This window comes from Epinephelus moara, chromosome 2 (assembly GCF_006386435.1).
Source record: "Epinephelus moara isolate mb chromosome 2, YSFRI_EMoa_1.0, whole genome shotgun sequence".
Lineage (NCBI taxonomy): Eukaryota > Metazoa > Chordata > Actinopteri > Perciformes > Serranidae > Epinephelus > Epinephelus moara.
In genome coordinates, this window is record NC_065507.1 from 23,452,942 (window position 1) to 23,467,060 (window position 14,119).

At 41.2% G+C, this 14,119-nt stretch overlaps 1 protein-coding gene across 2 annotated transcripts in view; it reads left to right on the forward strand.

Moving 5' to 3' along the window:
- The first annotated feature begins 28 nt into the window (after positions 1-28).
- ift80 (intraflagellar transport 80 homolog (Chlamydomonas)) overlaps positions 29-14,119 on the forward strand; it is a 39,693-nt gene continuing 25,602 nt past the window's right edge. The window contains exons 1-8 of one of the 2 annotated variants that reach the window (XM_050073653.1): positions 29-641; positions 770-828; positions 1,125-1,348; positions 3,593-3,703; positions 3,827-3,895; positions 7,321-7,430; positions 9,373-9,462; positions 9,853-9,990. In XM_050073653.1, the coding sequence (XP_049929610.1) occupies positions 794-828; positions 1,125-1,348; positions 3,593-3,703; positions 3,827-3,895; positions 7,321-7,430; positions 9,373-9,462; positions 9,853-9,990 (777 nt within the window). In that variant the 5' untranslated portion in view covers positions 29-641; positions 770-793. The remainder of the gene's footprint in view (positions 642-769; positions 829-1,124; positions 1,349-3,592; positions 3,704-3,826; positions 3,896-7,320; positions 7,431-9,372; positions 9,463-9,852; positions 9,991-14,119) is intronic. The other variant, XM_050073663.1, reaches the window with a different exon arrangement.

Below are 14,119 nucleotides of genomic sequence, written 5' to 3' on the forward strand. Positions count from 1 at the left end.
TATTATAAAAGATTATTGTCAGATTGAAAGCCTTATGTTTCTACGTGTTCAAACGGTTGCCTGGTGACAGTAGAACGAAGTCCCGCCCGGAAGAATAGTTTACATTTCAGGAAATAATGTTCGATGGATAAACGATTAACGTTACTTTATTTGATTTTAATGAGTCCTGCTTAATACATTTATTCAACAGATGTCGTTTTTACTTGTAAATAATTCAAAATATCCGTTTTCAAGGAAGTGAGACTTGCAACTCTCGCGATAACTCACGCTTCAAGTTAGAGTTTATGACCCAGATTACATGGCTACCAGTAGTTAGCTTTGATAACGTTATCGAGAAAGTGCTATTTAGTGATGGATAGGCTCGCTCTGTACCGTATTGACTATTTATGCATCACTTGCTGGAGTTAAAGAGACGCATACACTGCTGGTTGTCCCATAATAATGTCGGTAACGACAGAAGGATGCATGTTTTAACCAGAAAACCAAGTTAACGTTAGCATTCAAGTCGCAGGCAGGGCTCGAGGACACCACAGGATTCACGTTAGCAACGGTGACAGGTACCGTAGCAACTGCAGACGCTTGTTTCCTTCACCGTCACTGCTAGCAGAGCATGCTAACAGCTAAGCCACCTAATTTACAGTGTACGGGTCATCGTTCTGGTTTGGTCTTTTATGTTGTTTCTGTCTGCGTGTTGGTTTGACGTTAATGTGACATAAGGAGCTTTAATATGAGAGTTACTGTCACTAATCTAATTGTCTTACTCGTGTAGGGACCAACAGAGCAAACCTCCACCATGAGACTGAAAACATCGCTGCTACAGGAACCCAAACATATCCTTCTAATGATGTCGTTAGCTATCTTTCCTCAATACATGTGTATAGCTCAAATATATAACGTTATTATGTCACATACTCTGCTATTGTTGCACTTATTTATTGTTAACACCACTAGAAGTAGTATTATAGCTTTTTTTTTGTTGTTGTAGTGATTGCTTACTTCTTACTACTTAAATCAAGTATCGGTCATTTTTCAGAAGACCCAAGTTATTGTAGAAGCTACAAACGCATTTCATATCAGTTTATACCTTGATAACTCACCTTGATTACTTTCCTTAACAGCAGATCACATAAGGAACTTGTGAGTTGTGTTGGCTGGACCACAGCAGATGAGCTGTTCTCTTGCAGTGAAGACCACCACATCCTCAAGTGGAACCTGCTGACCAGTGAGACCAGTCTGGTTGTCAGATTGCCAGAGGACATTTACCCCATCGACCTACACTGGTTCCCCAAGACTGTTGGTGTCAAGAAACAGAGCCAGACTGAGATCTTTGTCCTTACCAGCACTGATGGCAAGTCTGTTTATTCTCTAAAATTTGGGCCAGCGGGCTACAGGGCTTTGTTTTTGAGTTTACTCATATAGTCAATATATCATTCGTTCACAAGTTTTTCATCAGTGATTGTTTTCAGTCATACCTGTATATGGAAATTATTAGTTTGACAACATTATGTTGATGTGGAGTAGCAGTTGTAAAATATTAACTGAAGTAACATGACAATCGCTAAACAACCTGGTTTTATACTAAGTATGATGACAGTGCCTTGCTTGATCATTAGAGGTATTAGGCAATTGTATTTAAAGGAAATCCTCTCCACCAATTTTCACAGTTTCACTTCAGGAAGAGGATGTATTATTCAAGTAAAGAGTGAGTCAGTCTCTGCTCTAGTTTTCATTAGTCCGTCAGTGTCAACTCATCAAGGTGGATTTTTGTTCTGCATCTGTATATTTGTAATACCAAACCTGGCGACGGAGTCTTTGTGACGTGCATCCACATGGCCTCTTAGGTCTCCTCTTCAGCCTATATTAGATATAAACACACATAATATGGATGTACTGTTATGGCAGGCAATGTGTGGTCACAACACTAATGGCAGTGTAGGGTTGCATAAACACACCCACAAACTGAAGCAGCAATTTTCTCTGGCAGACTAGAGAGTAGTGAAAACTCTGTTACAATTCACTTTTGCAACTTTCTCCTGCTTTTTGCCCTTTGACAGCTAACAAATATCAGTATTGCTCGAACTGCGTTTTTGTTTTTTATCGGAAACAAAACAAAACAGTCACACCATTAATTCTTTGTCACTTTGTTGTGCAGTGAAGATCTTTTTATAAATCTGGATAATGTATAGGGTACTTGACATTTGTTAAGAGATCTGTATGATATAGCTGAAATGAAACAGTCAGCAACCAGGGTTTTATTGGGTGGGAGGACTCTGTATTAACGTTGTGGCTTTTCCTTATTTGATTAGTCAGCCTCCCTTTCCCCTGCCAGCGTATAAAATTTGTTTTTTGTATAGTGCACATACAGTTTGACCTGTTTTCTGTGTGAAAAATCGTTTTGTGTAATAATTTATGGTGCTATTTTCTCTTCCTGCTTTCAAAACAACATATATTACATCTAATAATCTATTTTTTTAATATCTAATTAATAAGTATACTTAATGATTTTGGAATTTCCCCATGGCTAAGCATAATTGCATATCTTAGATGCATTATTTACCATTCTATGAGAAAGTATCATGTGTGGAATGGAAGCAGATTTGCCCAAAAGATGACTAAATTAAGCATGAAAGATACTGCTGAGCCCTCTGTTAGTGACAACAGTGTGTCAGTCTCTTTTACCTTGACCCTGTGGAACTATAACGTGGCGTCATAATAGATTTCACACAAATGTATCATCGGAAATTTCTCAACAAACCATTTATAAACTGAAGTAAAATAGCAAACGGTTGATATGTCGTCAGTGTAATTTGTCATAAAAAACATCTGCCAGATAAGCAAACAAACAACTCAGCACATAGAAAGACTGCACACAAACTATTTGGCGACACAACACAAAATTGTTGTTTTTTTTCCACTTGAGAAAGTCTTTCAGTACAGCTGTATATGCCTGTTATACTCACTACCTGCTGGACCAGCAACATCCACGTTTGTTGGGATGTCCAAATATAGAAATGGGAGAGAGCGGCAGCGTGCTGATTTGCAGTTTTAGGCCACCAGAAATTACATAGAACGTTCAGAATTTTTTAATACACACTGCCACAAAGTATATGTTAGGCGAGTGTCTTCAATAACTGTCTCCATGCCTGATCACCCTTCGTGTCTAGCAAATACAAAATTGCCCTAATTCAACCAACAGAAACCCTTTAGTTTGGCTCATCCACTTTATGCTTTAAGTTTGTAATTTAGCTTGGAGGACAAAATGTAACTGCTGCTTACTGTGTGTTCAGGGATTGATCGTTATTATACTTTTATTTACAGTGCTGGATTAGAAAGGGTTTTTTAAGCATAGTAAATAGTTTGTCCTCACAGGTTTTCTGGATTGGCCAAAAAAAAAACCCTTTTGGCCCATTTGCCTCATGCAGCAACCTGAATCAGTCAGATTTATGAAACCATAGTCTCTGTGGACAACTTCCACGAGGTAGCCACAGAATTACAGCAGACAGCAGTGTTCCTGAATTATTAACTGTAAACATGCAGAGCAGACCTAGAGTGTGGAGTATCCATACAGTAATACTCTTTTTGTCTCTTACAGGGAAGTTCCACCTGACCTCCAAGATGGGGCGCATTGAGAAGAGCGTTGAAGCACATAAGGGAGCTGTTTTGGCAGGAAGATGGAACTATGATGGGACTGCACTTATTACAGGTAGATGACATGGACATGCATGTTTTTATTGCCATTTAACAAATACTTGTTTGATCAGCCTGCTGTATAAGTGAATTCACTTTTATCCATCCAAATCTATTTCATCTTTGTTTAATTACTTAGCTGGAGAAGACGGGCAGATCAAAATCTGGTCAAAAAGTGGGATGCTACGCTCAACACTAGCTAGCCAAGGTAAGGCTAAAGACCCTTGCTTTAATTGAATGAACTTAAAGAGATACTTTGCCAATTCCCCCACCAGCTTTGTAACATAACATTGTGAGTAGTATGTGTAAATGAACTCTAGTTAACTTCCCTCCATCTTACTAGCGCCCAGATCTCCCTGCTCATTTCCCAGCTCAAATTTCCGCTGACTCAAGGGCTGTTGTTCGAACTTAAGATTTTAGTTTTGAATTTTCATATGCCCACCATCAAGAACACAAAGAGTGTAGAAGCGGATTGCTCTCTCTCAAACTCTGAACAAACTGTAAAACAAGGCAGTGCTGAAAAATATGAACCAAGATTCTCTAACTGTGCTGCCCTGGATTTACATTAGCAGACATATGCTGGCTTTCTGCTGGTATCAGGTGTAGTTGTACGGCACATCCACAACAGCCACGGTCTTCTTCTCCCTCTTCCTTCTTCTTCCTCTTCCTCACTGCTTTCTCGGTGTAGTAAGGTGAAAGCATCATGGATCAAGGAGGACCTCCAGCACACAGTGGGTCTCCTCATAGAACAGCCCGGAGATACCCTTCTCTCCACCGCAGCGAGCCAGGCAGTGGATAGCGGGTGTGGTGATTTATGGTGCCGCACCGAGTCCTTTTTTTTCTCCTTTGCTTCTGCCACTAAACCTCTGAATAGTACACACTGTTCAAAAGACCGCGTCTTCACTTAGCTCATTTCCAAGTTTTATTGCCATTTAAATGTAGGCTTTTATAGCTATTTAAACATATATCCAGTAGTTGTTGTATATGGCTGGAAATCTGGAATATTAACGGCCATATTGGCCAAAGTCTAATGTAAACCTTGGTGTTGCCTATTTCTTATCTAAAATGTTTTCAGAAACATATTTTACCTTATTGTTCAACTGTAATTTGAGATTGTTTGTCACCAGCCTGTGGCCATATTGTTTCCTGTGTCAAAACACACAAACTCGCATTGCATCACCCACCAACAAAGGCGTTTATTGGTCCAGTGTGGTGCAGTGCATTTTGGTAGTTGTAGGTTTTCTACCTCTTGAGCACAAACGAATGCCACAACCCTTTTTCTGTGTTCTCCGTGGCCATATAGCACCGATTTCAAAAGTATTAGCATCTTCCTGCTGCAGAGACAACCCAGTTTTATGAAGAAGACCATCTTTCCAGCTGTGAAATACTTCTTCAAGCCACAAACATGTATCTAGAGCTTGTGTGCAACTGCTATCTGTATTTGTATAGTCACTCAACCCCTTTTTTTATGATCACTCACCAAAAATGAATCAACAAACCAGAGTAGATGAGTTTGTCATGCTTGCATCTTCTGCCCTGTGTTGTCACAGTAATTGCTGCAGATGCCCGTTTGTTTACAGCACTTGAAAGACTGAATAGTGTAAGTAAGGCTTAAAAATAGGAGAGATGATATACAAATCTTGATTCACATCATTTGAGAAAGAGCTGATGTGAGTTTTACACCCATACAGTTTGGAGCAGGTCACATCCATAACAGCTGCCAGCCAGCAGCAGAACCCACGTGAAGCCAGTCTCTGATCAACCAGCTGCAGGCATTTAGTAAACACAACACAACATACCGACACCAATTACAGCCTTTCCGTCTCTCCATATCTCTCTCTCTCTCACACACACACTTACACAAACACACACACATATAGTAGTGATTGCTTTTGGGCCTTCTGGCTCAAAGAGTGCCTCTTGTGACAGAGCGAAAAAGAGCAGGAGGCAGAGACCTGATCAAGAGGCACACAGAACTTCAGTTTCATTCATGTGTATCTGAGGAGCCTGTCTTTTTCTCCTAATGCTTTAAAACAAAAGCTCACCTCCTCATCTGGCTCCCGTTTGACACCAGACTCAGACTAACCCCCCCCCTGTGTATGAGCCTTACAAGTCCGCTATAACATGTGGTCCCAGATGGCAAGTAAATAGTCACACCTGACATGCTGTTTGGTTTTCAGACTTTCATCCTGCAGTTTTTAGGGATACTTTGCTTTCATTATAAAAGTGTGGTTGTTTCATTCATGAGCATGCACCTCACATGTACATGTGCCCGCGCCGGTGCGCTCGCTAAGCGATCTGCAAGATTTGCTTTTGTGTTGAAGCTGCCCTTTTTAGTCAGGCCAGGTAATTTAAAATGACAATCAAGGAGGAAATGTTTTTTTTTTTTCTGTCCTTGGCTGTGTGATTGTGTGAACATGTGTGTGGTGAGTGCTGGGCATATTAGAATGTAATTGTGCTCAGTTCAACCAAAAGCAGAGTTCTGTGTTTTTTATATTAAAAGCGCCATAAAGTTTCAAAGCTTTATAGGAGTGGAGTTTTATTAAAAGCCATAAAAAAAGACTCCTAATGATACATTTATCTATCTGGCATTCACATTACAGATGGCTTACTTATTAATTGATTCATCGTGCTGTTTGACTTATTAAATGTTTCTTCTCAGCTGTGGCACAAAAAAAAAAAGATGGGGGGTGGATAAAAGTTTGCTTCTGGGGAAATGGATGGCACACTCCTGCTGAATGACGGGTGCTGTGGAAAACCTGGCAGAGCAACAGCGATTCAGCCCCAGTATTTAGGAAAATTTTTCCTTAGCTGGTTGTTTGGAGAATGAGCCGCCGGGTGGTGGGCTGCTCAGCAGACCTACAGATTTGTAAAACACCTGGATATAGTAGTGTTGCCACAGATGCACACCATCCTCCACATGGCACTCAGATCACTGCAGGTGTTGCTTCTCTACAGAGCCTACAACTACACACACACACACACACACTGACACACGCTACGGGAGCAGGCTGTTCTTCTTGGGTATTCTGACCCATTTAAGAGAGAGAGAGAGAGAGAGAGAGCGCTGTAGGAAGAGGTTGGAAGTGAGACAGCGAGAGGTAGGGGAGAGGAACTTGCCTCAACCCCTCTCATCGCCTTTGTCAGATTTAGATCATGTGACCAGTTGGCATTTGTGAGAAACCACATGCACCTGGAGTGGGGTTAAATGTCAGGCCCTCTCCCCTCCACACGCGCAGCCTCCACCCAACTCACACACACACATTTTCCACATGTGCACGTAAGCACACTCATTTGTGCTTATACTGTAGGGGTTAGACAGGTTTTCTCAGCTGGCGTGCCTGCAAGCTAAGGGCTGTTGCATAGGCTGAATGAGGTGAGATCTCCCAGGGAATATGATAACCCTCTGAGAGGAGGAATTAGCGCCATGCTCTGTCCTAGAGCTATTGTTCATACTAACTCCTAGCTTGTCAAAGAGAGGGGGAGAAATTCATACACACGATTAATTCACATCTTTTAAATATTACAGTAAGTAAGTGTGAAAGTCCTTAAGTGTGGAAGCCTAGTCCATTGCTCTTGGCGTTGGATTTATACATCTCATCTTCTACTTACCTCTGTTTCTGCATCTTCCAGGGTCTCCTGTGTATTCCTTGGCCTGGGGTCCAGACTCAGACAGAATCCTCTACACATCAGGAAGACAGCTAGTCATCAAGCCTTTGCAGCCCAGCGCCAAAGTCATACAGGTACAAGAAGTTTATGTACTCTTGTAAGAGGTAAAAAATCTGTGACTTAAGTTAATGGCCACTTAAGATTCAATATGTCATGGTTTTGAAATATTAGCTTGTAACTTACTCTTTTAATGACCCAAAAGTTACAGAATTGGATGTAAAATCAATCAAAATCACATGAATCATATGCAGCCTCCAATGAATTTTTTTCTGAAGTTAAAGGTAAACGGAGATCCACATGGATCAGTGAATTAACGCCAGTACAAACATATTACTGTGTAATAAATAAAGAGCTAGAATTAACACCTAGTGGTTGTATGCTTCCGCCAATCAGTCAAGTTGCAGTTAATATCCATGTCTATCCAGACTCATATGTAGCCATGACAGATGACAATGCTTCAAATATGAATGTTGGGACAAAGAGCTCACAAAATCCTAACACTTCAACACCACTGTGTCTTCAAAAGAGTTGAAGAAGGTAAAATAGATAAAATATTACATATTACTTTCACTATGGACACATCAAAGCCCTGTTCGCATGCGGCTAGTATTACCTGGGGACATCTAACAATTTTTGATAATTGCGGATGTCGTTTGTGATTTTAATCCTTTGTGAATCTGCCATTATTATATCCATAATTTGTCAAATAATTTCACTGCAACTGACCAACCATATTTCCCCAAACACAGAGGTCATGTGGTAATATTTGTGATGTGCAGATCAGCATCTCAGTAAGTTGATTTTTGTTTTCTCCGTGGCTCATCTGGCTACTCAGCATAGAGACCCATTCATAGAAAGAACAAGCTCATATCTACCACAACAGAGAAATCTTGAAATATGATGAACCCATGTCTGTGCGAAACACAGACATGGGTAGGGGGCTAATTACTAAATCACACGAGGTCCCCTGGTAACACTAATCCTGTGCAAGTAGGGTTCAGGTCGTTATGATCATATTACACACAGTTTTAAGTTGTATTTAACCTGACTGAGTGTTTGGTCTCTCTAGCTTCACTCATTATCTGCTTTGCCACCTGTATAGTATCTGATTGGGTGTCTTTTCTGTTGTTGATATCTTTGCATGATACTTTTTATCTCACATGTGGGTTTTGCATATAGCTTGATCTGCCCAATTACCTGACATCACTGGGCCCTTTGCCTCTTTTCAGGTCTTTGAAGTTCAAAGGTTAAAAACATGGAATATATATGCATTTGTTTATTATTCTTCTTGAAGCCGAATAGCACCTGGGACCTTGGATAAACAGTGGAGGTTTTAATGTGTGCCTTCTCAACCCCTTGCTCTCTCTCAGCTATGACCACACATACAGTGTACACGTCACATGCAGCGATGCGAGTTGACCATGTGCAGGTTCAAATGTTTAAATGAAATACAGCAGTTTTGTTAAAAAAAGAAAGGAAAAAAAGGTAAAGGGTTGTGACGAACACCTCTGTGTAAAGGACCCTCATACGATCTGTGATCTCTGCAATCCCTTACGTAGACACAGATGCACGCAACACATGTGCATGTGTTAACACGTTTCCCTTTGGTGCATGGAGTGAGCAGGTAGGGTACAAAAAATAGAAACCAGAGTGTAGGCATGTAGAGAGAACAGGAGCAATATAAGATCACGAGATAATGCTAATGACAGACTTTCAACTCTTTGTTACACCGCAACACAATATGTAGAGAGTAATCGTTCACTTAGGCTGACTTCAAACATTTTATAAACATGTAGCTATGTGTAAGAACAAGAATAAATTTCATGCTCTCCAGAGCTTATCCTGCACAACTTTATGTTTTCTCTCTTTTTTGGACTCAGCGAAAGTGGAGGGATTTATTGGAGAGATCTCCCACTCTGTAGCACGAGGGAGAAGTTATGTATGGATAGCATCATTAGGTTGTGTTGACATAAAATGGCCCTCTCTCTGTTTCTCTCCCCCTCGTTCTCTCTTTAGTGGAAGGCTCATGACGGGATTGTTCTGAAGGTGGACTGGAATTCAGTTAATGACCTCATACTCTCAGGTGGAGAAGACTGTAAATATAAGGTGGGCATTGTTTAAGTACTCTTTTGAGCCCACTTCAGACCAAAGATTCACGACGAGACAAAACAGGGTAACGTTGCGGCACTTTAAGCTGGTCCATCTCAGCTTGACTCGGGCTGACGGTGTCGCTGGCGACTCAGCGTGTTAAGTCACTAGCGGATGGTTTTAGAATGTAATGCACATCACCTGTTTCAACAGCCAATCAGCTTGTAGCGAAATCAGCTGATCATGTCTGCTACAAACTGTCAGCTGGTCAAAATCTTGGACACAAGACAGAAAGGATCACCTTATCAACTCGTCTCATTGCCGATCTTTGGTCTGAATGGGGCCTTAGATGTCTCGTAGGTGTGTTTAATCGTTTTTTACCTTTCCAACTATGTCCTTCCTCAACAGGTATGGGACAGCTTTGGTCGTCTGCTTTTCTCCTCCTCGTCTCATGACTACCCGGTCACCTCTTTGGCCTGGGCTCCAGATGGAGAGGTGTTTGCCATGGGCTCCTTCAACACCCTGCGACTCTGTGACAAGACTGGAGTAAGAAAAACCCTTTTACTCTCCATCAGTACCTCGATTTTAGATAGCCTCATAGAATGTCAGAGATGGCAGGAGGAGAAACTGAAATTACTGTTACAGCAGCCTAGTACTTCGACGTAAAGTTGACAGGGTGATAAAACTATTGAAATGTTGTTCAGTCGCTGAGATTTTAAATATGTGGCGCTTCTCAGATTTCAAATTCATCTGATTAAATAGTTAATGCAAACACAGTTATTTCTTAGCATGTTCAGCCTGGAAGTCCACTCACTGACGGTACAAGCACACTCTCAAGTGCTCCTGTATTAACAATGCAATTAGTGGTTTTCCATCTAATACTCCTTTCACACATGACAGAGGAATGTTTAAATGGTGATAGCGATCGTGTGCTGTTGTATGACAAGGTAATTGTTTTCATTTTACCAAAGGCTCTGCTAGTCAGTTGACAAAAATATGCATACACATTTTACTCTCCACACATTTTACTTAGCGTAGGGCTGCAACTAACAATTATTTAATTATCGATAAATCTACTGAACTTTCTCACAATTAATTGATTAGTTGTTTTAGTCTATAAGCTTTAAAGAATGTGAAAAATGCTCATCAGAATTTCCTGGAGCCCAAAGTCATGTCTTCAAATTGCTTCTTTTGTTCATCCTTCACTACAAAACCAGAAGATTCTTCATTTACTATGATAAATTACAAAGAAAAGCAGCAAATTCTCACATTTAAGGAGCTGGAATCATTAAATGTTTGACATTTTTTTGCTCGAAAAATGACTAATTGGTAATTAAAATATTTGGCAATTAATTTTCTCTCGATCAACAAATCGTCGCTGCTCTAGTTTTGTGTACTTTATTTGTTTATTCTCATCCACCAATATGACATTTATGCCTTGTAGTCAGTCAAGCCCTTTCCCCTGAAACATGCAGTATCTGTGGTCAGCTTTTCCAGTCCAGTGTGGTTTATATTGTGTGGCTCACTGCAGGCCTTATGCTTTCCATACATAGTTCATCTCTGTAAACCACATTAGGCTGCATGCCACATGTTCTTGTTACCTGGTGCTGATGGTAACTGGAGTTGTAATGAGAGGGGAAATGAGAGAATGATGAATGGTAATTGTTGTTTTATTATTGCTGAACGTTTGGCCAGGAACAATATTACCAGCTCCCCGCTCTGCCCTCGTGGGACGTTTGGGGGGCTTCTTTAAGTTTACGTGGAGATGTCAGTGTATTGCTGTTTCAGACCTGTTGTAATGAAAACAAACAGCCAGGGCCGGGTTTTTGTGTGCTGATCACCAGGCATTTCATGCTCCATTTTGATTTAATTAGTATCAAATGGCTTTTTTTTTCTGGAGCACTAAAAGAAATGGGCTGGAGCGAGGTCTGAGCCAACACATGTGTCCTCTCCAGAGGGGTAAGGTGTGTGCTTTTTGAGAGGTTACATTAATAAAATGTGTAGAGTATGAACATCCGAAGGGAGACTGGGGAAATCCCTCATCCTTTACCATTACTTTTGGTTTTCTGAACCAGAGATTTCAGTAGTTGGGGGGAAATTTGCCAGATTATAGCTGTAAACCAATGAAATCATTCAGCCAGCTTGTATCCATTTTCTCTGTGTAAACAAAAATAAAAATTGTGCTATTAAAACTGTAACCGACAGAATAGAGTACAACTGACTCCTTTATTTTTTTGTAATGACCTGATTCACCTTACATCCTCCCGTAATGGGTTTGTTTACGTGGTCGGTTTGTTCCATTGTTTCGTCAGCGCACCACTCGCTTTGCTGTGGTGTGTCTCGGTTAAGGCAGTGTGATGATGATGATAATTATGATGATTATGGTTCTGCCCAGCTCTAAGTGGAGGAAGGGTATGCTTGCCTTCTCCTCCCTAAGCCCCTCAGAGACAGTGTGTACTGTAGCATGGCGTGGGAGGCTTGCTCAAGAAGAAGATGGAGGGGGGGTGAGAGAAACAGAGAAAAAGAAAAAAAAAATCCCCCCCAAAGGTCACTCTGACAAATCTGTATTCTATGGGTGAATTCAGACACACAGTCCTCTCATGCATCAAGTTCTAATCAAGTTATAGATACATACGTACACTTTGTCACTGTACTATAATTAGTGTAATCTCATTGCGCATGTGAGTTTACACACATACACAGAAGCCATCACCCAATTACAGGGGCTTTACCTGTGTCATTGCTGCGGTTTGTTTGCGGCGCAGCAAGGGTTAAGCAGCGCGAAGAGTCTTTTCAGTTACTAGCGTGACTAATGGGAAGGAGTTTCATTCTGTATCTGCTACAATGAAACCTTGCACTTTAACGTATTGCTGCTGGCTCAGCAGGATCAGCCCCACGCATTTAACCCCTTCACCTCCCGTCCAGCTCGGCTCTCCTCTCGTCCCAAACTCTCGACTCTCTCCTACTCTTTTTTTTTTTCCTTTTTCTCCTCCACGTTTTCTCCTTCCACGCACCACAGGGCAGATGTAGTTTGTTACCCCCCCTCATTATTACCATGGAGAGAGAGGGGGAGCGCGCACTCACACACAGACACACACACAAAGTTTACATCGAGGCAAAAGTACTGGGAAAGATTAATCTGGTAGTTTCAGAAAGCCAAACATTGACTGAACACAAAGTTTGTTCTCTTTTGTTTTTCCATAGAGCATCAACATTTAGGAATTGCTGAATACATTATTCAGTTATTAATACATAATTAATTATTTTCATTGGGATTTTGTTGAGTTTGGAGTTCTTGTGTGTGGAGTGCATTTTCTCTTGAGCTTTAACAGGACACAAGGCACAAAGAGGTTCACTGTCCCTTTTACAAGATTTGGGAGAAACAATAAGTCAGTGTCTGTCTGTGTGCCTGCCATAGTATATGCATGTGCCCACATGCCTGTGTGTGTCTGTGTGTGTGCATGTGTGTGTGTGCAACCATTGCCGTGCAAATGTGCCTGCGAGACAGCAGTCTATTTACGAGGCGCTGCAGCTGGTGTCTAGCGTCTGGACCCTGTCACGATCCCTGACACTGTCACTGGCTAACAAGTAGGACTCATTGTGCCAGGCGAGCACCCTCTTGCTTCTTTCACTCTGCCTCCCCCTTCCTCCCTCTTCTCTTCCCTGCGCTTGTTTTTTCTGTCTCCACTGTACACGCATGCTCCCATACATAAATGTAATAGCTGCTTGGTTTTGCTTTTCTGATGCCTCCACAATATTTGTTTTTGGGTTTTTTTTAACTTTCATGATGAGAAATCAGGTTATTTTTGTAACTTAAGTTCTGCAGATGTTTTTTGGTCAATGTTTGAAAAACTTTTTTGATGAATGAAGAGAAGATTCTGCTTTATTTACAAGACACCTTTACTGCAGGACATTGTCCCAAGAGCTAATCAGAGTTCAGTGTTTTGCTCAAGGTCATGTAAGCAGGGCAGAATCTTGTAATCAAGGACAGTTTTCATTATTATATCACCATCCTTCCTTTTGATTTATGCTCATTTTGGACTTAGCGGGCATTTATACCAAAAGAGCCCTACGTTTAAACAACACTGGCCATTGCGCTGTGGCAAGAATTCAACTTTTTTGCCGGATGCCCCTGTGTTTGCCAGACCGGCTCATTCAAATGAATGTTAAGCCTGCATTTTTCATGCAGGGCTAATGTCGATCTGATCCTGGCCTTAGACCCAGGCCTCATTTAACTTTGCGATTGCCACTCCCCTCCCTCCCCTGATCTGCTTTAACTGAGTCCTAACTGAAACGTGGCTGAGCTTAGCTCTGGTATGATCCAGGTTCCTGTCACACTCCTTCCGATAAGCCTGTGTACATCTCCTCTATTTCCCTCTCCTCCCTGTCGCTCTTTTTTCTACTCCCTTATTAATAGGTTATATGTAACCACAGGCAACCTAGTTGGGATCATCGGATGGCTGAGCCCTATTTCTTACCAACACTGTTGACATGTGTAATAACTAAAATGTCTTCTTCCTAGGGTGTTCATGCTTGCAGTTTTCCTTCCACAGTGTGATAACAGCTGTCACCTCACACAGTTTTGGGAGATGAGTAGTTATAAATCTTGTATCAAAATTATAGCTCATAATGGCAGCGTTGCTTTTAGGAGTGGTGTTTGTAAAAGTGTGAAACC